The sequence below is a fragment of the Benincasa hispida genome, chromosome 11, assembly GCF_009727055.1.
Source record: "Benincasa hispida cultivar B227 chromosome 11, ASM972705v1, whole genome shotgun sequence".
NCBI lineage: Eukaryota > Viridiplantae > Streptophyta > Magnoliopsida > Cucurbitales > Cucurbitaceae > Benincasa > Benincasa hispida.
This window is the reverse complement of record NC_052359.1, coordinates 73076514-73100273: the sequence shown is the minus strand read 5'-3', so window position 1 is coordinate 73100273 and position 23760 is coordinate 73076514. Positions and strand designations below refer to the sequence as shown.

At 28.3% G+C, this 23760-nt stretch overlaps 1 protein-coding gene across 2 annotated transcripts; it reads right to left on the bottom strand.

Annotated features, from left to right (window-relative positions):
- Positions 1–1167: 1167 nt before the first annotated feature.
- On the bottom strand, positions 1168–23404 carry LOC120090165 (pleiotropic drug resistance protein 3-like). 2 transcript variants are annotated; one of them, XM_039047687.1, is made up of 23 exons: positions 22846–23404; positions 21676–21799; positions 18430–18515; positions 15767–15851; positions 14380–14539; positions 12554–12630; positions 12413–12466; positions 11548–11638; positions 10213–10811; positions 8667–8980; positions 7638–7798; positions 7162–7265; positions 6618–6771; positions 5959–6090; positions 5795–5868; positions 5371–5703; positions 5006–5296; positions 4745–4828; positions 4509–4642; positions 3892–4119; positions 3329–3500; positions 2452–2706; positions 1168–1510 (listed from the first exon to the last, which is right to left on the bottom strand). In XM_039047687.1, exons 1-23 carry the CDS (start codon positions 23190–23192, stop codon positions 1244–1246), a joined length of 4326 nt encoding a protein of 1441 aa, XP_038903615.1. In that variant the 5' UTR covers positions 23193–23404; the 3' UTR covers positions 1168–1243. The 2 variants fall into 2 exon arrangements, with proteins under 2 accessions (XP_038903615.1, XP_038903616.1); XM_039047688.1 differs by lacking the exon at positions 5006–5296.
- Positions 23405–23760: the final 356 nt, after the last annotated feature.

Below are 23760 nucleotides of genomic sequence, written 5' to 3'. Positions count from 1 at the left end.
TTCTTCTCCCTTCCTTATCTTGCTGATTGGTCTCCCTTACTTTCTCAGAGTCATTCTCGGGTATGATCGATGTATTCTAGCCACTTTTTGAACTCGATCAGATAATTTTCAAATAAAGTTTTCTTTCTCTACTTCAATGTTTGTTGATCTTCTTTCTTCTCTTTCTTTGTTTCTTTGCTGAGACTCCTTGATCCTTTGTTGTATTGCCTTCATTTCTCTCGTAGGTCTAATAATGCTTCACTCAACCGATCACGATTCATTTTTAAAATTGATGTTCCATGATGAATAGCTTTGATACCAATTTGTTAGGATATCTCCTAACAAGAGAACTCAAGAACACAAAGAACAAACAAAAAAACTAAAAGATAGAATTATATTGCAATATCATGAAGAAATTATAGTATACCTCATCACATTCTAGAGGACTGAGAATCCTCTCCCAAATTCCCAATTAGCAAATTCCACATAGAATTTTTCACACTCTAACCTTACTCTCACCTACTATTTATAACCCAAAAGAACTAACAATTTCGTATCTAATTACTAATCTGACTTCACTACTAAATATATACTAATTCTCCTACTAGGAGCCTTGCAGATTAAAATAACAGTAGTCTAGATCAAAATGGAATTTTAACTGGAAAAAACGAATAAATATACTTAACTGTTTTTATTTTGCATTTAGTATATATATACACATACTATTGGTTTAAATGAATATTTTAAATATCGAATCTCAAAAAGGTCTAATTATATAAGAATTTGTAATGACATAACAATTAATAAACAAAGAATAAAGAATTGGAAGAAAACCAACACAACAAATGTAAGGTGTAAAAATTGGAACCTCTTACTTAAGAAAAAAAGTATATGCTAATTTTTGTTGAGTTATGTTCAAGTTGACCAATATAATTCTATAACATATAAATACAATACGAAACTTGTCATGAAAGTTTTTACTTTTAAAAGAAGCATTGTTGTTGCTACAACTTGGTAAAGAATTGGTAAAAATGACCTTCTCTATAAAATTTCAATTTTGGTCTCAAACTCCTAGCAGATTGATGATGAACAATATTAAACTTTCAAAAGAAAAACATTGAATAAACATTGTGACTAAATTTAATTTAGTCTCACATTTTCTACAAAAAAAGGTAAGGAAAAGAAAAATATTGAATAAACATTATGACTAAATTTAATTTAGTCTCACATTTTCTACAAACAAAGGTAAGGAAATTGGCTTTGTTTACCTTTTTTGGAAGCTCAATTTTCCTATAAAAAATCCAAAAAGAAGAGCAAATACAAGAGGGAAGAGGATGAGAATGACTCCTACAAGGGGAAGTTGAGTGTGATGAAATCCAAAGTAGTCTGTCAAGAAAGCTGATACTGTTGTCTTTTCTTTAAACACAATCAATGTGTTGTCTAAATCCCCATATTGTGAGGTTAATAAACTATTCAAAGTCCATGATGTTGGGGTAATGTAATACATCCATTTCCACCACTTTGGGATTTGCTGCATAAAAAGAGAGAACTTTTATTCAGATTGAATCTCACTTCTTTTCTTATTACTCTAAAGTAAGAACAGAATTTTGCATGAAAAATAGTTTCTTGCTAACATGTGAATTTTTCTTATCTGATAAACAGAGCTTTCAAGCAGAGAAACCAAAGGCAAATAAAAAGATAATCTAACAAGACAAGCCATATTCTAACTACATAAAGAAAATTAAATAATGAATACTCATTGTTCCTATTTGTACCTTAGTACTGATCATTTCCTTCATCCTTACCCCTTCAAAATTTTTACACCCTTTTGATCCTTTTGGGAGTATATCAATAAAACTCTAAACTAATAATTGTATGTATTTAAACTTTGAAACTTTCATAAGTTTATCAATTTTATCCCATTTTCTAGATTTCATTGACCAAAATCGTGTGGAACTTATACTTCAAGCCAATTAACCTCCTATATTTTCGTAAGGCAATCAATTCAAATCATTCATTACGATCATCTTTGAAAATCATCCATGTATCAATTCTCAAACTTGTGTAGATTTCTTCAAATGTCGATTTTACAAAATAAACGATTAGAGTAAATGCATGTATGGTTCTCAAAGAAAATTCTAAGTAAGAGTCTAAATTAACTAATTTATGAAAGTTTAGAGGTTTAATTGATATAATTATAAGTTCCACACGAGGTTTTCCCAAACAAACTTAATGTAGTATGTAAATCGATACACTTACAAAAATTCAAGGTTTAAATTAATATAATCCTCAAAGTTTAGGAGTATAAACGGTTGTTTTTTCGAAAACTTATGTTTTAAGAAAAGGAATTTGGTCTTTAGTCTCTTTTGTTCACAGATTACAGTACTAGATCTAGTTTCATTGATAGGGAGGAAAAAAGGGCAAAAATAAAGAACATTAAGGAGAAGCTTCACTTAATTGAACATCACTTACCGGATTCGGAACGAGAAAGCCAGAAAAGAGATTGAAGATGGTGTAGAAGGCAGATGACAAAATGTTAGCAGTGTAAAAGTTTGGTGTAATGGAGACAAGAAGCATCCCAAGATAGTTGTAGTAGAGAAGAGCACATAACATTGAGTAGAAATACCAAAATACTTTGGATGCTGATCCATAGAATCCAATCATTGGGTAAGTGATAAATACATTGGCAGCTGCTTGTATAAATATGTAAGGAACCTCAACAATCACCTGCAGAGTTAGAGAAAGTTTAGTTTTAACTTATTAGACCATTGGAAAGTTGGCTAATATATTCACCGATTGACCTCAAAAGTCTAAGCTTATGAGTTGTGGTAAATTTAGTTATATCAATAACACTTCTCATTTGTGAGCTTAAAAATTTGTCGAGTACCCAACAAGTGAAAGTCAATATCCAATGGAGAGGAAATGACATTCTATGGATTCGAACACGAGATCTCCTATAATGGAGAGGAAATGACATTCTATGGATTCGAACACGAGATCTCCTACTCTGATACCATGTTCAAATTATAGAATACCTAACAAGTGGAAATCAATATTAATCGGGAAGGAAATGATATTCTAGAAGTTCAAACACAGGACCTTCTACCCTGATACTATGTTAAATTTGTAGAATATCTAGACGAGTGGAGATCAATATTGCATATCAGGCAATTTTAAAGTTCAAGGACCTCTATAATGCAAAATTTATAGTTTACGGACTTTATTAGACACTTTCTAAAGTTGATCTCTTAAACACGAACTCAAAAGTTTTGGGAACAAACTTCAAATTTATGCTAAAAGCTAAACCATTAGGATAAAAATGATTCAACAAGTTAAGAGGAATATGTACCTGTGCAAGTGAATAAGCCCATGAAGAATACATCCCAGCAAACCTTTCTCTGTACATCACAGTTCTCTCCATTGATACATAAGGAAGGACTGATCCACAGTTGTCAATGCCAAGGAAGATTATAGCAGTATACATCGAACCGAAAACATTAAACAAGTTTTGCTGATTTTCTCTTCGAACACAAACAAAAGGAAAATAAGGAACTGCTTGGAGTACTGAGTTGATTATTATAATCAATGGTTATTATAGTTGGTACGTTATAAGTTACAAATAAAGAGAGAGGATGGTTAAAAAATTGTAAATAGAGTAGATAATGAGAGTTTTCAAACAGTTTTTCTGTAGCTAAGTGTGGATTATAGTAATTGATAACTTCAACTATTATAATCGAAGGTCCAAATAATGTGAGGGCTATAATAGCCGAGTTGACCCAACTAGGCAAGTTGGGGCGAACACTCCCTAAAAAGGGTTACATGTTAGTCAGTCTCCTAATGCTATGAGAATGTTCTAAAAAGCTTTCACATTCATGAAATGAGACAATGAACAACAATGCATAAAGTACTCACATCTCTTTTCCTTGTTTCCAGAACAGTATCCCAAAAATAAAAGATGCCACAGCTGTACGTACAAAACGGAGCAAGTTATAAGAAGGACTTCTCCAATATGACAAGTTTTGTTTCCAAAAGCAAGCCTTGAACTGTTCGACGAAACTTTGCGAAAAGACGTTCGAGAAATGCAAATCTTTCGAACCAGGAGGCGGACTGCTCAACTGCTTTACAAGCTCTTTATTGTTCCTGCAAAACAAAAATATTATAGAAAGGCATGTTTTATGTCTTTTTAAATAGGAATGCATCATCTTATCTTATCTTAAAAGTTAGATTTTTATTCAACTTAGAACTTGACAACAATGGATTCCAACTAAATTACCAAATCCATGTCAATCTTACAATAAACAAACATGTTTTTTTTATAATAGAAGTGGTGAACAAAAACTTTAGCTGACTTAGAAAACTCATAAGTATGGCTGACAAAATGTATAAACATGCCTGCAAGAAAACTGTATAAACACTCTCAGAACATTTAATTCAAACTACAACAGAATGTGCCTTATCACACACTATTTGGAATCCTGATCATAACTTACATACTTGGTTGAAATTAAAAAGAATGGAGTTTAACTCACTTATACAGAGAAGAGTTCTTGTACACTTGAGCGAAATCTAAGCCAAGTTCAGCTTCTGCTGATGGAGAGGTAACTTCTAACATCCATGTAGCAGGATTGTAGTTTTCTCTGATCTTTGAAACCCCAGGAACATGCTGTATGCAATAGAGAATGAAAAGCTTTTACAAAGGTTATGGAAATGAATGGAGTATATAGTTACAATTAGAACATTATTGTTAATTTCAGAGCAAGCTGACCTCAAAATATTCTATAACCTTTCTTGAGCATTGTCCGAGCGGTCCGCAATAGATCATCTGACCACCAGTTTTCAAAAGAATCAGCTGCACAAAAAGGTGAGAAGAAGCATCTTTAGAATAGTAATAGTTCACTAAAAAAATGTCTTCCTTTTGCTTTGAGAAGGGAAAATTATTATGGTTCGAATGAAATCATTGCATCTTCAACGACAAAGAGCGAGATGGGGATAGAATTGAAGATTAAAGCATTTGAAAATTTTTTACCTCATCAAAGGATTCAAAGATGTCGATACTCGGCTGGTGAATGGTACAAACCATTGTTCTTCCAGTATCAACCACATTCTTAACTGCTCGCATGACAATGGCAGCTGCTCTTGCATCCAAACCAGTGGTAGGCTCATCCATGAAGATGATAGAAGGATTGGAAACAAGCTCTACAGCTATGGTTAACCGTTTACGTTGCTCGGTTGATAGACCACTAACACCAGGTATGCCGACCAACGTATCTTTGATGCCATCAAGTTCAATGGTTTCAAGGACTTCATTCACAAATTGCTAAGTAACAAGAAACTAATATCAACATCAGAGATAATAAAGTTTTAGCTAAAGAGGGAAAGAAAAGATCTTACTGCTTTCGTGTTCCAGTCGATATCAGATGCCAAACGGAGCGAAGCAGAGAAGATCAAAGATTCTTCAACTGTTATTTGAGGAGAATGTATATCAGTTTGTTCACAGTAACCAGATATCCGAGCAAAAGTTTCTTGAACTTTAGGAAAACCACCAATTTTGATTTCTCCTTCGATGTATCCGCTCGTTTTTCGTCCTGCAAGAACATCAAGCAGAGTTGTTTTTCCAGCTCCACTAACACCCATCAATCCTGTCAGGACACCAGGCCTTAAAGCTCCTGTTATATCATTAAGGAGTTGGAGTTTTTTCTGGGTGAAACCCTTTTCTTTCATTTCCTTGAATCAAAATTTTAAAAAAAGAAAAAGTGTTTCAGAAACAATCTCAACAGACAAGCTAATTTAGTTGTGAGAGTCTAAAGAGTATTACCAGTGGCATGTCCACATGATACTGCAAATCTTGAAACACTACTGTTAAAGGTGTGAAAGGCAATGCTATTCTTCCTGTTATTTTGAGCAATGAAACCATGAAAAAGAAAACATAAATAAACTCATTTTAATAACAGAAGAAAAAGGATAATTTGAATATGTGACCTTTGGTGGTTTCTATGACGGTCTTAAAAGAACGAGGTTGTTCCACAGAATTAGCTCCACCATTGCATTCTTCACTGTTCTTTGATTGAGAAAGCTTTTCATATGAGATAATAGCACGACACGATCCAGGAGCTAAATATTGGATAAAATCATACAAAACAAATTTTCTTCATATTAATATGCAATGCCCCCTTTGAATTAGAACACAAAACAACATAGAAGGTAAAATTACAATTTTAATCTCTCAAACTTGTGTCTTTGTTAAATAACTTTTATTTTTCTTTTGTTTATCTAATGTCCTTAAAACTTTTTTTTAAGAAAAAAACTTTAAACTTTTAATTTTATGTCTAATGGATCCTTGATGCGACCTATTTTACGCATTTTTATATCTATTAGACACGAAATCAAAAGTTTAATGATCTATTAGATACAAAATTCAATTTTATGTATAAAAGATTAATTTAGTTTTTAAAAAACGGTTGAATATGTTAAGGACCTATTAGATATAAAATTTTAAGATTAGGGACGTATTTGATATTTTTAAGTTTAGATACTTATTGCTAGACACAAAATTAAAACTTTTAAATTTCAAAAGTTAATTAGATAAAAACATAAAGTTTAGAGATTAAACTTATAATTTAACGAAAAGATGAACCTACGATTGAGGAAAGTTAGGGCCAAGACAAATCCAATATTGAAAATGAGTGCAAATCCGAACAAGGCTGCGAGAGAAATCCAATACAAGCTTTGAGGATAGTCGAGTCCTCGACTTTGAAGCACTTCATGACCTATTGTAGTGTTCATAGCTTGTACCTATAAAAATTCAATCACTAATAAGCTATCATATATTCTTCAAGACCAAATACTTTTTAGAATATTCATGGTCCATGAATACGATTAAATATGGATATTTTTTTTAGTTCGACATGTCAAGATTTGATGATTCAAGACATCTATTGTTTAACGAAAGTTAAATCTCGATTCATCTCATATGTATTCATAATTAATTCATAGAAATGAATGTGGATAGAAATGTCAAACAAATCTTAATTAGGATAAAGAATCTCACTAAAATGAGTATAACTCAACTGACATCAAGTATGTATCATCAACTCATCTTTAGAGGTTTGGTCTCGCACCCCAAATATTAATTAAAAAAATTAAAATTAAAATTAAAAAAGTTAAAAAATAAAAAAGTCTCACCTTTTGCCACCTTGGAGCAAGAAATTCATTGACAGAAAGGCCAATTTCTCCATAACTAATTGGTGAAACCCAGAAACCCCATTCCAACCAAGCTGGCATGGAGGCTGCATAATTCCAAAAATTAAAAAAATATATTTTTAAAATTAACATTTGTTTTCATTATTATTATTATTTTTTTGAATGATGATTTAACAAGAGAACGAAGTTCTCAGCATTTAAATTCTAATAATGTCATTTTCTTTCGTATTAATATTGATAGTTATTCTCGTTTGATAATGAGTTGAATTTTTACTTTTTGAAATTTGAGTTTATATACTTTATTTTGTCTTGTACTCACTTTTTGAGAATGTTTTTGCAAAATTCAAGTAAAGTTATAAGAAAAAACAATCCGACTCAACCTACTTACACCCGTATATTTTTATGTTTATTAATATTTCTTAATTATAATGAGTTGAGAAGTGATTAAGAAAACTTACTATGTGAGATGATAAAGCCACCAAATAATAAGGCAAATAATATTGCAAAATTGCCTACTGTTATGGAAGCAGCATTGGTTTGGAAGATTGAAGCTATCATTCTAAACATGGATAATGCTGATAAGTGCACCCCAAACAGAAGAATAAACTGTTGACAGAACCTAACCAAAAAAAAATCATAATTAGCACTACCACTACACCAACAGCTAATTAAAATTCAAAGTGTTCGATTTAAATTATTAATCAATATCCGAACGAAATGGATTCGAACTTCTCCCAGAATAGTTTAGAGTTGTAATTATATCCTCAAACTTTTAATTGTAAAAATTAAGTCTTCAAACTTATAAAAATGTTAAAATTGAATTCTTAAACTTACAGTAGTTTATACAATAATATGTCATTTACATTATATTATATTAACTTATTTTAATTTTGACAAAATAAAAAAAGAGTTGGTAACATGACAATTTTTTTCTCCATCTTTATTTTAAGTATTTAAAAAGTCAATTCAAACGAGTTGATTGAAAATGAGTCTATAAGTGGAATGCTATTAAACATATGGGAATCTTCTACTTAGTGATAACTTTAATGGGAACTCAAAATATATATTTTTTTAAAATGTGTACTCTGAAGTTCACTCTATTTTAGTTGTTATATTTTTAAGAGCAATGATTAGGTACAGTCATTTATATACTCTCACTTCTTTACCACATAAAAAAGAAATTAGAAAAAAATTAATTTTTTTAAAGAATAAAACTGTCATGTGGCGGTATTTTATTGGCCAAATTAGGGATGTACAAGATAAGTACATCTAAGGAAGTACTCAAGTTTTTTATCTATTTTTAATGTCGCTTCAACTCAAACTAATAAGTTTGATGACAACACAATCATTCTAAGATTATTTATAGAAAAGATAAGGACTTTTAGACATTTAAAAGGGCAGGGATGACTAAAAAAAATGGGATCCAAGAAGGTAAAACCTTAAGATAAAGCCTTGAAAAGAGAGTTGTAAAGTGTATGGAAAGTGACCTGATAGGTTGAGGGGTGAAGCCAATGACATAATAAGTAAGAGAAGTCCATACTAATGACTCCAAAAGTGAAAGAGGGATCTTCAAAATGGCAGCTGGAATTGCATAAGCCCATGCTGGGTAAAAGTTGAATTCTTTTTGTTTATAGAATACTTCAAGTCTTTCAATGGTCATTACCAATTCTGGAAACCCATCAACAAGTAGTAAAATTAGAGCAAAAAATAGGGCTCCCATGTAGTAATTCCCATCTTCAACATCAACTTCCATTCTACTTCTTATAAACACAGTCATTGTCATCAAACCAATTATGAATAGCTGCCCAAAAACAAAAACACCAACACCTCTTAGTATATACTTTAATTTTGGAATAATAGTATAGAAAGTGTGGAGTTCTATCTCAAAACCAATTGAGAAAGTGAAAGGAGTAATTCATATATTTTAAAAAGATTGTCAGGTCTTCTCATCTTTTCGATGTGAAATTTTCAAGATGCCACTTCTTTAAGTTCATTTTTCTTGGATTCACTACAAGATTTCTAGGCTTTAATGTCGGTTGACAACCGATATTAAAAATAGTGTTATAAAAGGTCTTTAATGTCAGTTGTAATGTCGGTTGTCTTTAATGTCGGTTTTAAACTGACATTGTACACTTTCTTCAATGTCGGTTTTAAACCAAGATTGTCAAGTCTTCTCATCTTTTCGATATGAAATTTTCAAGATGCTGCTTCTTTAAGTTCATCTTTCTTGGGTTCGATCTTAATTCGCTTTTTTAGACCCAATACCCATTTGGGATTGATTTAACTCTAATACTATATTAGATAAATATGAGCTTTCATATCGAAACTTAATTGGCTTTGAGATATAACCTATAAACATCTAATATGATAACAGAGTCAACCATAAAGTTCAAAAGCATATTGGTTCGTTCCAAAATTTAGATTTGACCTAAGAATGGTGAACTCTATAAAGAGGCACCAATTGACACAAAACTAAAAGTTTAAGAATCCATAAATCTATTGCACAAAAAAATCCAAACTTCAAAGATACTAAATAAATATAAATCTCTAAATCTAGAGAATAAACTTGTAAATGAACTTTTTTTTAAGAACGCACTTGAAATCTTAGAACAAATTTTAAAAGCAAAATTAGATCCTTGAAAACTACATTTTTTTTTTTTTAAGTTTTCAATTTTTAGTTAAAACTAAAAAAAAATATATGAAAAAAAGAAAATAAAAGTAAATAATAGGTATATACAACAAAGGATATGAAAATTTCCTCTTGACCTTAAAAAAAAGAGTAATACTAAAGTGTAGCTAGTCAAGTTGTACCTATCTCTATACATAGTCGATCACAAAGAAAATAATATTAAAAAAATTTATCATGTGACAATTTGTGATTAGATACTTAGTAGGCTGCACAAAGACAAATGTACCAACTCAAGTATTTTTTAAAAAATTAAAAAAATAAAGAGTATATGGGTTTACTATGCTCATATTTGTCAAAAATAAAGATATATACTTGATTAAAGTAAATTAAAATTAGGCACTAACCTCGCATGTTTTGAAGACATAAAGAAAGGAATTTCTTTTCATGAGGAGAAGCTCCCTTGATGCACAAGCTTTAAACACTTCCCATTTAGAAGTAGAAGCAACTTCATTTATTTCTTGGCAACTTTTGGACTTCTGAAAATTAGGTAATTTTATTGAAATTGCTTCTTCATCAACTAATTTCTTCTCTACATTATTGTAGCACTTGAACTTCCTACAAAATTCTTCCACTGACACATATGAGTAGGGAATTTGTTCATTGGGATACCAAAATTGTGGTTGATCTTTTCTTGAAATCACTTCTTGAAGAAAATCCGCTACCCCTTTTCTTTTGGGGCATTTGAATCCACAATGCTCGAAGAATTCGAGAACTCGATCACGACGACCTTCATATACGATCTTTTTTTGCGCCATCAAGATCAAATCGTCGAAAAGTTCGAAGGTTTCGGGAGCTGGTTGAAGAAGAGAAACAAGAATTGTAGCATTTGTGAAATGAGCCAAATGTTGTAGACAAGAAACAATTTGGAAGGCAGTGGAACTGTCCAATCCATTTGTTATTTCATCCATGAACAAGCCTCTGTATGGACCAACCATCATTTCTCCTGCATGTTTTTTTTTGTAATTTCAATAATATTCAATCAACTTTTTTGTTTTTTTTTTCCTAAAATGATCAAAAAAAAATTTCCATAAATGTTTCAAAACCATATGAAAGTAGAAACCTATTAGAATTTTTTATCGAAATTAGAACGCAAAATCGATGTGTGCATGGTGAGTGACTTGGAATAATGTCGAGGTACATATTTGAGTCTCAATTTCTATTAGAGGTCACTATCACATTGTTTTAGGTCCTAATATTCGTCCAATATTCTAATGGATTTTATACTTTAAAGGTGGTTTTTAAACATTATAAAAGGTCAAAGATAATAATATTAAATGTTGACAGAATATAGGTATTTGAAACAAATGACAAAGTTAAGTATTTTTATTTGTAATTTAGCATTTAAAAAGTATTTCTATTCTTTCAAAAGTTTCAATCTTACCGTTGACCTCTCATGGAATGTTTCAGAACTAACATTGGATTATAAATCCATTAAAATTCTAGATAGAATTTGAAATTTGAAACAAGTATATATGACGTTGACTTAAAACGTGTCGTAATTTTCATTCCAACTCATCGCTACCTACTTTTTCAAATTCCAATTTTGGTTGTCTTACCAGGGTAGCTAGTTTTGAAATATTCATAAAAAATTTAGAATAATATTGAGAATAGATGATACTATTTGTTTCATTGTAAAAAGAAGAAAGTATTTGGAAAATTTGGGAAATTATCAACTTTACCTGTATTTAATCTCTTCTTTTGACCACCTGAAATACCTCTTCTCATAGCATCTCCAACTAGAGTGTCTGCACAAATATCAAGCCCAAGGATCTGCAATATATTATCATTGGAAAAAATAATTGGAGATTAATGGTAACATTATTTGTGTTATAAATTATCATTATTTGGGTAAAACTCTTTTTTTTTTCACATCTTTAAAACTCAATTAGTTTAGTCAAATTTATATCAATCATCTAATTCCATTCATCGAATTATTTTATTCTCATTCAATTTTTTTCTTTTGACACAATACACTTTTATAATGTCCGAATAGATGTTGAGATACATAAATGAACAGAAACTATATTTAAATGAGAGGATCCTAAAAGGATAGAAAAATATGGTTAAGAAAACTTGAAAAAGAATTAAAAGCTACTATAATATATACTAACAATGTGCATTTTCGTCTTTTTCGATGGCTCAATTATAGTGGTTCCAAAGTCGAGCATACTTGTCTTGGAACTATACTACATTTAGGTGACATCCTAGAAATTTTCCTATGATGCTAAGGAGAAATTAAGTACGTTGAAATTACTTGTATTGGTATATCGAAGTAGTCTTTCTAAGTAGTTCAAGACAAGTGGATATCGTTTGACCAAAACGCACGAAAATGTTGGAGCCATCGGGGACATTATTGATTATACTCGAATATATTCAGACAAATCTGCAATTTTATTTGTAAAGGAAGCATATGTTTTACCAAGTTTAAATTCAATAAACCTCTAACTGAAATATTTTGGTGCACCTACTGATTTTCGTTCTTTTGTATCTTGGAATGAAATTAACTCACTTAGAAAACTTAGGGTAAAAGCAAGAGAATCTGACCTTGAGTATGTAGTCAGTTTGAAGAGTCTGTCTTAGTCCTTCAACAGAAATGGCCTATATATTTAAAAACACTTACAATTTTATACCTTAATTAATGCATAAAATAAAAAGAATTAATTAAAGGAAAAAATATATATTTACCTTCATGTAAGTATCAACATCAGGATCTGGAATAATTCCTTGTTCCTTTTCCCTTTTACAAATCTCCTTCATCATATCTTCACATTAAGAACCAAACAACCACACAAAATGTTACCAATTCCCAAATATTGAGCAACCATATGCCAATTTTATATTTACTTTAATTATTACTTAAATCTTTAAAGAGGGATTCTAATATGTCTTAGTCTCTAAATAGTCATCCAACTATTAGATATCTTTTTAAAAAATTCATGCAACTATGAGACAACTATTTGACAAATTATGTGTTTTATTGGGTATCTTTTTTTAAAGGTTGTATATAAGTCAAGGATTTATTAAATATAAAATTCAAATTAAAGTTTTTGGACTAAGAATAATGTTCTTTCTCGACTCATCTTGTGATAGAAAATATAGATATTTCTAATTGTGCAGATAATCGATATCAGATCCGTATTTTATAAAGATGTGATAGATATAGGTGATTTGAAATATCTGATATTTTTTTTTTTTTTCTAAAGTTTTAGATACACGTATCCCCTTTCGATATGTGAAGGGGATACGTTGGGTCTTTTTTTTTCAAATCTAAGTCCAACCTACAATCTATTTTATTTAAAGTCCACTTAAACCTAGCAATCCAAAACAAAATAGATTGAAAATAATATAAAAAAACTAATATATCATAAAAAGGTAAATAAATCTTCATTCTTCTCCTCTCTCACTACCTAAAATCATGATTCACACTCCCTCCCCTTCATCTTCAACTTCAACTTCATTCTTTAATCTTCATCTTCTACTTCTTCCTTGTCGTCTACTCTAGTCGTTCAACCTCCACTCGATGTTGTTAGATTTTTTCTTCTTTTTTCTTCTTTTTTAGTTTTCACTCTCTTCTTAAATCTACTTTAGTCTAACTTAAAATAAGTATTATAAAATTTAATTGGCATTATCATATATATATAATGTATCTTTAAACGTATCTATATCTTCAGTTTTTAGAAATTGTCGTACGTCGTAGCATATTGTTTCTATATCTTGTATTCGTATTCGTATTTATGTTTCATGGCCATGGAAAAAAAGGGAAGGGACTCACTTCGTCCTAACCCCAACATTACTAAGTTTTAAGTAGTTTATCGTTGAATGATTCCTAATTTGGTCAGTTATTTACTTTCTTAAAAGGTTTAAGAAATTTTTCTTTAAGCCGAAATAATCATAGTTGAATTGACATAAAGTTTGTAATTTTTTTTTTTTTTAGAGGAAAATTACCTTTTTAGTTACCGAATTTGGAAGAATATATGCATTTAGTCCTTGAATTTTCAAAACATACCTTTTTAGTCCTCGAATTTTTTATAATAGATTCATTTGATTCCTAAATTTTCAAAATACACCTTTCTAATCCCTGAGTTTTTTCAAATAGGTTTAAAAAGTCCCTACATTAATTTTTTTATTATTATTTTAAATTCAAAGTTAATTTTTTAAGATTGCCTCTTCTCTTTAAAATTATTTTTTAAACATATTTTTATAATTCAAAATTTCATGTAATTTTATAAAGTGAAAATAAAAAATAGTTCAGGAATCTTTTAAACTCATTCTTAAAAACTTGGGACTAAAACGGTACATTTTGAAAACTCAAGACTAAATGCACTTATTCTAAAAATTTGTAAGCTAAAAAGATATGTTTTGAAAATTTAAAGACCAGACATATCTATTCTTCAAAATTCGGGGACTAAAAAGGTAGTTTTTTTTTTTTTTTAATTCGAGAGAAAAATAATTATTATGTAAAAAAATGTTCAAAAAGATATTTGATAAGAAACGAACAACATTATTATTACCTGCTCGATCTCCGATACCTTGACACCGGGCTGAAAAATCAAGGGTTTCTCTCACAGTCATCTCAGGAATGTGTAGGTCATATTGGCTTATATATGCACAAATTTTTTGGGGGACAATTTCCTCTAGTTTGTGCCCATTGTAACAAATTTCTCCTGTCATCTTTTTTTGCCAAAAGAAGATTAGGAAAGACAAAGAAAAGTCAACCAACTTTCAATTTCATCAATCGTCTTTCTAAACTTACCCAAATTGTATGACTAAATATTTAAGTTCGTTTAATAATCATTTTGTTTTTTACGATTAAGCTTATAGATACTATTTTTATCGTCAAATTTCTTTTTTTGTTATCTATTTTTCTCTAATGGTTTAAAAAATCAAGTCAAATTTTGAAAACTAAAAAAAAGTAACTTTCAAAAAGTTGTTTTTATTTTTGGAATTTAACTAAAAATTCAATCATTGTACTTAAAAAGAATGCAAATTATTATAAGAAATACGAAAAAAAAAATAAGCTTAATTTTAAAAAAACTAAACGGTCACCAAATGGACCTTAAATATTGAAAAAATGCATTAACAACTATATAAGTTGCCACCTCAATTTATAAAAGAAAATAATATATAAAAAGAACTCAATTTATAAAAGAAAATAATATATAAAAATAATTTAGATTTGATTGTAACAATTATGTAGAATAAGTGTTTGTTTGAAATTGAAACACTCTAACTTATAGTTTAAAAGGTGGTTTATACATTTTGTATTATTTAATAATTTAATTGCAATAATTTCATAAATTTAGCATCTATTTGATAGGAAATCTGAAAATATAAATTTTTAAACTAGAGATTCAATTAACTAAATTTAATATGTATTTTATGTTTTCAGATATGTGTTTGATAGTAAATTAAAAAATTATATTCTAACTTATAAATCATAAAACTAATTGTAGTTACCCACTAAATATTAAATGACAATAAAGTATTATTGATTTATTTATGAACATGTTTTAGAATATTATATAAATATAATACATTACATAATACATAAATTTTTAAAAAATAAATTGAGTTTATAACATGACATACTGTATTTATAAATGCTTTTATCTTTGTTAATACAATTCTACATTTTAAAATTTAAAATTCAAAATCTGGATACAATGTTAGTATAAAAATGTTGTTTTCAGAATTGACATTAGTTGGATCACAGAATCCAAAAATAGTTTTTAAAAATAGAATTTGAATGGTCCATCAAATATATATTTATTTAAATCAATAAATGTGAGAACATAGAGCAGAATTTGGATTGTCAACGAAACATGAAGATGCTGTGTTATATTTAATTTAGAGGAAATTAAGGTTCAGCATTAAATAAAATAAAATAAAATAAAATACCTTGAGAGATTTGTCATGATTTCCGGATAGAGCTTTTAGTAGGGTGGTCTTGCCGCATCCCGGGGGACCAAGTAGCAAAGTTAACCTGAAACAAACGGCTTGTTTTAAACATCAATTAAATTTGTAAAATTTCATTTTTAGCTTATAGTGAGTTAAGTTCAAATATAAATTTTAGATTTATCGAATGTGCAAACGGAAAATCCAAAATTTAAAAAACAAACAAAAATAAATAAATAAACAAACAAACAAATAAACCGATCGAAATCATCATCAGTTCGGGTTTAGAACTAGTCTAGTTTGCGTTTAGAGAAAATCGATGATATTCAATCTATTTTAGGTTTTCAAAAAAAAACGAACTGACCGATGGTATTTATATTTCATATCATATACGTCAGAATAAACATTGCTTTGGCATGGATGTTTGATGTTATCTTCGACGATGGGTTTAAGATGCATGGAACGTGGTTATATATTTTATATTTTGATAATTTATCAACGCTTATACGTGGACCAGTCAATCATTTGGGTCACACTTAGCTAGTAATGTGTCTTCAACTTCAATGGACTCTTTTTCTAGCTCTTCTATATTTGCTAATTTCATGTACTATGATTAGCAAAACCTAATGTGATGCCTGTGGCGATAGTGTTTTAGTAATTTTTTAAACCTTAAGAAAGAAGAGGGCATTGGTACACTAAAATGGTTATTATAGGCAACAATTATTATAGTCTGTATTATAATATATTGTATTTAGGGTGTAGATTATTTTAGTTTTAGTTATGTCAGCCTATATTCGGGATGCAGAGTATTTTAGTCTGGTGAACACTATATCAAAGAGAGAGAAAAGATAGAAAATAATAAACACTATAATAAAGAAATTTCAAAATAGTATTACTCTAATTAATAGTTGGAAACATCAACTATTATAATTAGATGTCAAATAATTATAAAGAGATGTTTGACAACAAGGAGAGTTGGGTTGAATTGGTATTTTTTACCAACTCAATATTTGACAACCAACTTTAAATGTTGGTGGGGTTAAGTTGGTTATTTTACCAACTCTGACAACCAACTCCGAACTCCAGCAACCACCTTCAACGACACTCTGGCAACCAATTCTAACAACCACCTTGGTAAAAAAAAAAAACTTTGGGCTCTTCCACATTCGCAGGACCAACTTCGACGAAGAACTCCAGGCTCCATCAACCACCTCTAAGAAAACTCTAGCGACTAACTCTAACGATTACCTTCGCACAAGCAACTTCGGCGACATACTTTGCCTACTACCTTCGTGTGCCCAACTTCGACGACCACTGATAAAAATAAAACGGTGGGTTTCATTACCCACCATTTTATTACTCACACTCTCACCTGTTTTTCCACTCGTTTACATTACTCTCCTAACTCCCTCAATTACTTTTTTGTTTCTCTCTCTCATGCTCTCCTCACATTTATTCCCCTTCTCCCATCTTCTCTCTTCTTTCGTCGTTTGGTTCATCTTTCTCATTTTCTCTCTCCTTTCTTTATTTGGCTCGTATGGGTTTTATTTTCCCCTTTGTTTCTCAACTCCTCCTTTCTCTTTTTTGATTTTCTTTCTACGGTCCTTCTTTTAGATCTAATTATTCTTCTTCTATTTCATTTTTTTCTTAGATCTAAAAAATTATTACATACAACGTCCTATTATTATTTCACTAAAAAAAAATTCAACTATATGTTTTAAACAACATATCCCTTGATGTTTTCAAATATTACATAATTTTAATGAAACAGTGGAATTTAAAATTATTGCTCAAGTTTTTTTTTTGTTAAAAAAAGATAGTTTGTACACTGACATAACATAATAGTAGAAAAAAATAGACATCAATATTTCTAAAATCAATTCATCGGTTTTAGAAAAAGGTAAATCCATATTCCACAAGTTGGTTAAAAAAGACTGTCTAATAGTTAGTTTTATGATTTAAATTGTAAGATTTTGATTTTTTTTAAGATTAACATTTAAGTATTATCCTTTCTATCTAAAACAATATCAATAGTTTCATTTGATGACACTAGTCCTTTCAAATTTTTTTTAATTTGTTGGTAATTAATGATTAAGTTGAGTTTTTGAATTGAATAATCACTTCTATTTGAGTGTTTAAAAAATTTAATTCAAAATTTTGTGTCATGTATATGATTACTTTGTAGAAAATTTGTTATGTTTTGAGAATGGAAAAGAATTGGAAGGTTTTTTGTTTTTATCTTAAAAAAGTTAGAAAAATATGTGTATGGTTGAAAATTAAAATCAACAATAGCAAAAAAAGAAAAAATCAATTTCATTTACAAAAACAATACCACATACTCCAACTCAACTCTTCATCCAAACAAAGAAAATAATTACCAACACAATTTTGCACACCAAACATAGACAAGGTAAATATCTAGATAATTTAACTTTTTAGATAATAATTATCAACTCAACTCAATTCTCTGTTTTTATCGTGCATCAAATATCTCTTAAGTGGGCTATAATAATAACCCATTCCATCCAATTAAAATTGGGCCAAATGACCCTAAATGTGTCAACTTATATCTTTAGAAACCTAAAAATATTTTGTTATTATAATATTCATTTACTTCTTAAATTATCACATTATTTAGGGGATAAAATTTTAATTTAAAGAAGTACCTTCCCGGCTTTATGACACCACTGACATCCTCAATTATATTAATTTTAGCTTCACGGGACTTCGCTCCACAAAATTTGATGATGTCCTACCAAAATAAGATATATCATTAAGAATTAAAATCTCGAAATTTAAGAACATTAAAAGTCTGTTTGGCCGACAATTTGAAAACAAAATTATATTTCATGTTTTTGATAGGTATTTAATCACATAATTCAGAAATTATATTTTAATTTAAATAATTTTAAATTAATTATAGTTACCTATTAAATATTAATTGATAATAAACTATTAATAATTCATTTATAAACATAGTTTATATTAAAAAAAATTAAAATTANATAATATATAATTTATAGAATAAATTAAAATTTTATTATCCCTATAATTTGTAACAAGTTAGAATTTAGGTATTATGATTAATTAGAATTTACTCCATACAGTTTGATAAAAACTTCATAAATAGTTCCTATGATGGAGATTATTTAAAAGAATTTAACAAACCATAAAAACTATATATGAAGTAATATCAAATCACATGAACTAAAATCTAAATTTTAAAACCATATGAACTAATTTTTAACTTTATCCAAACCATATGGACTGAATTTGGAATTTAACCTAATTTATTATATATTACATAATAAATATTTTAATTTTTTAAAAATTGAATTGAATTATAAGATGACATATACTATATTTCTAAATGTTTTTAACTTTATTTAATATAATTATGTATTTTAAATTTTAAAATTAAAATTCTAAATACAATGAAAATATAAAATTGTTGTTTTAGAATTTACACTGTTTGGATTACAAAATTCGAAAATAATTTTCAAAAACAGAATTTGAGTTGTCTGCCAAACATATATCCATTGAATTTAGTAAATTTGAAAACATAAAACAGAATTTGGATTGCGAATCAAATAGACTCTAAGAAATTATGATATATCCAAATCGAATATAGCTCAATCTAAATGTGTTAAAAATTATGAAATTCGTGGTACGAAACTCTCTGCTTCTAATTGTATATAATTTTTAATATTATCAGAGAAAAATATTTGAATGATCAAATAATGAATCTTTGTGATACCATAGATATAGATATATTTTTACACATGAAATGAACTCTAAAAATAAACATATTGTAGTTGATGAATAAATATTAATTAGTTATTACTTATTATTTTTAATTAATTATTAGATGATAATATTTTATTTAGGGTTAATAATTTTTTGCAAATACATTTATCATTAGTACTTATTTAATTATTTAATAATTAAATTAGATTTTATTAGTACAATTGGAGCTGGGGTTGTTAAAAAAATGGAATCTGGGAGTAAGAGGATCTCGAGCTATGCTCGTCTTCCCAAATTAAATTATTTTATTTTCAATGTTATTCTAATTAATGTTTAATTTAAAAATATTTACTTATTTTATTTTAACTGACTAATTGATTAGTTCATACTAAAATATACTGAATAATACTAATATATTTTTCCAATAATTTATTCTCTTCGATTTAAATAATTAATTAAAATTCTGATCAATAAAAGTTGTAGCATGCGGGCATCATATTAAAAATATGATTTTATATTAATTTTAAATATTAAATAATTCTAGAAATTATTTTAATATTTTATATTAAATTATTTAATTTTAGTTTCTACCTACGTAAAAATACACACAAACAATTTAATTAACATTAATTACTATATATGTATATCAAAACACGTGCATTTAAATATTATTTTATATTTAATATCAATCCAAAACAATGTCCACAATTTTTTTTTAAAAAAAATACCAATAAAAAGGTGATTCTTAATTGTGAGCCTTTAAACTAAAGCTTGGGAATCTCATTCCAAACCTCAAATTTGTTCATTAAAAAAAAGAAGGAAAAAAAAATAAACTCTCAAATTAGGTCCCACAACTTTATTTTATTTATATTATCTTTTTATCTCAAAATTTCTACGGCCCATCGAATTCAAATGAATTCATATTTTGAACATTATATATTTACATTGGTAAACAAAATCAATTGCACCTTTTTATTTCGGAGTACAAATTGTAAAAACTATTCTTAAGGTACGGTATAGTTACGATTATGTTCTTAAACTTATATAATTATTAAATTTAGATCTTCAAACTTATAATAATTGTCAAAATTGAATCTCTAAATGATAAAAATTGAAACGTCTAGTAAGTTTTTATTATTAGGACAATTTTAGAAAACACACTAGTAAAGAATTGATTTTGGTTATATATATTATTCAAGCTAATTTATATTTTTAATTCTTTTTTATTTTCAATCTTAATTAAGTAAAATGAGACCTTACTATACAATTGGGAGAAGATACCATGAACTGATGTCAATTTAAAAGAGAAAAAAATAGAAAAAAAAATCAAACTTAACCTCATACGATCTATTTTTAAAATATTAAGTTTTTTATCCACTTTTTTAGAAATGTTTCAAAATCGAAGTTAAAATTTGAAAATAAAAGAAATAGTTTTTTCTTTTTCTTTTTCTTTTAAGAAAATTGCCTAAAAATCAAATATGTACTAGAAAAGAAAAAAAAAAAAGTAAAATTGTAGTTAGTATTTTAGTAAAGAATTAAGTTATTACTCAACAAAAAAAAATATATTTTTTTAAGGATAAGATCAATTCAGAGGTAACTTTTTTCTTTATTATTATATTAGAACAAGAGAATTTTAATGAGTTAATTCGGGGACACAAGATAGATTTTTATCCTATAGTATTCTACAAAAAAGACATATCAAGATAAATAATCCCGATACACTCCTTAGATTTATTTAAAGCCTTCAAGGAGCCGTATGAGGTGAAAATCTATGTACGGTTCTGTAATCTATGGAGAGAAAAACAATAGCAATTAAAAAAACCAAATAGTTATAGACACTTTTTCTTAATTAAAAAAGTCTAGATTTAGAGAATGGTTATCATTATGTTTTTCAAATTTTTCACGATGTATCTATTAATTTTAACAAATTTAAAGGCATCCATCATTTTTCCAAATCCAATAATTTCAATGATGGTTAACATTTGTTAAAATAAATATAGTATAATTAACATACAATAACCACGAGATTAGAGGTACGATTCTCCACTCACACATATTATAAAAATAAATAATAATTAACCATTGCAAAAGAATTAAAATGAATAAATACACAGCATAAATAAATTATCGATTATTTAAAAAAATTATTAGAAAAGAAAAATACTTACAAAAAGCTTGGTTCGAAGAGAATTCCAAAGCGTAGGAAGAGCTTTGCCTCGAACAACTTCACATTTTGCCTCAATATTCACGTTTTTGTACTTCACTTCCACGCTTGGAAATTTCACACCAACTCTACAATATACAAACAATTACCCTTCGTTAATAATTAAACATATTTTATCTATTTTATTAGAATAATTTTCACCTATAGAAAAAATGTCAACTATTTATAGAAATAGTTAAAAAAATATATATTAAAAGATATTGATAGACTGCTATCAACCTCTATCAATTATGTTGTATTAGTTTCGATCATTGATAGTCATCAATGATAGACTTCTATCAGTTTTTATTACTGATAGCATTGATAGACTTCTATTAGACTTGTATCAGTTTCTATCACTAATAGACTTTTATCAACTTCTATCAATGATAAACTTCTGCTAGCTATGATAGATATTGATAACAATGTCTATCACAATTATAATTAAATTTGTTATTTGTGTAATTATTTTTCTTTATTGTTCTATTTTTTAAAATCCCCATTTTATTATTAATTTTAAACATTATTTTTAATAACAACCTCAAAATTTAAATTATATTCAATTTAACTCATTATATATTATTCACAAAATGCGTACATAACATGTTTATTAACTATATATTTATTTGGAACATTATGCCTTAAGACAAAATTTATCTGATTATTTTTATTTATATATGCACTTTAACTCAGCTATATTATATATATTATATATTATATATTAAATGTCATGTTTTAACATCTTAGTTTTTCTCTTAAACTTTCGAAAATCTTCTATGTCGATTCTTAAAACGTAAATTATTCGTCAATCACTTTATAAAAAAGCTGACAGACATTTGAAAATGGAAATTAATGATAAATATGACAAAAGTCATTTTATCGTGTGTTTTTTCTCTCTCTCCTTCTTTAATCTTATCCAATTCCTTTAATTACAAAAATTGCCTACGAATCTATTACTACTCTCTCCATCATGCTTCCTTTTCTCTCTATCTCTTCAAAACAAATTGAGATTTGATCAAATAATTAATGAAAATTATAGGGTAAAAGACTAAAAAATTTCCATACAAACCTTAAAACCAAAACAAAATATAATAAAAATGAAGATTTGAAACATGGGAAGAGAAAATAGGCTTACTTGTGGATTCTCTCCCTAACTTTTCTCAAAAGCTTTAGATTATCATTCTCAATGTTGTTGATGAGTTTTTGAATAAAGAGATGGCGCTCCTCATCACCAAGCTTAGTAACATCAACAACTCTTCTCCCACCTAATTTCTCCTCAACTTCTCCTCCTCCACCGCCACCGACGAACAATGAAGATCTCAGACGTTCAAACGTCGGCAATCTCTCGATAGACTCCCAAAGAGAAGCAACGTCAACGTCGTCATCTTCCTCCGCCGTCGTCGAGCCACTTCTGAAACTTGAAGTTTGTTGGCACAATGATGAACTAAAGCTTCTTCTTCCTATCTCTCCCACCTCAATCATCTTTCTGGCTCACTCTCCTCTATTTTGGAGCCATATTTTTGGATATATATAGCTTGATTAATTGTGCTCAAGGTCAGATATAAGAAAGGAAGAGAAAGGGATATGGGCTCAAATATTGCAATCTTCTGATTGTTAAAATAATAGAGAGATGATGTTTCATGACAAAAAGAGATGGGGTGCAAGTCAATAAAAATATACAACCATCTTCTGACAGAGAGAGAGAGAGATTTTTCATATATATATATTATATATATATATATATATATATATATATATATATATAATATATATTATTATATATCAAGCTCATAGAATAATATAAAAACACAACATGTGTTTTTTAGTCGAAAGGAGTGGATTTTGAGGGTTCACATATATTTAGTGGAGGTTTCAGAAAAGCATGTTGAAACATGTGAGTTGTTTAATGTATTGGTAACGTGTTTTGGCAAAATATTAGAATAGTGGTTTTTCATGCGATTTTGATAGCTTTTTTATATGCCTATGTTGCACTATTGTCTTCTACCTTCAATTTATTTCAAAAATCTTTCGACAGACTACAAATTTTTAT

Bases quoted from the DNA above. Each gene is read 5' to 3' on its own strand.
- LOC120090165 (XM_039047687.1), bottom strand. From the start codon at position 23,192: ATGATTGAGGTGGGAGAGATAGGAAGAAGAAGCTTTAGTTCATCATTG. The intron at 18,516-21,675 runs GTAAGTATTTTT...TTATTTTGGTAG, and splicing joins CTCTTCGAACCAAGCTTTTT to GACATCATCAAATTTTGTGG. The intron at 6,772-7,161 runs GTGAGACTTTTT...GAATTTTTATAG, and splicing joins TTGCTCCAAGGTGGCAAAAG to GTACAAGCTATGAACACTAC.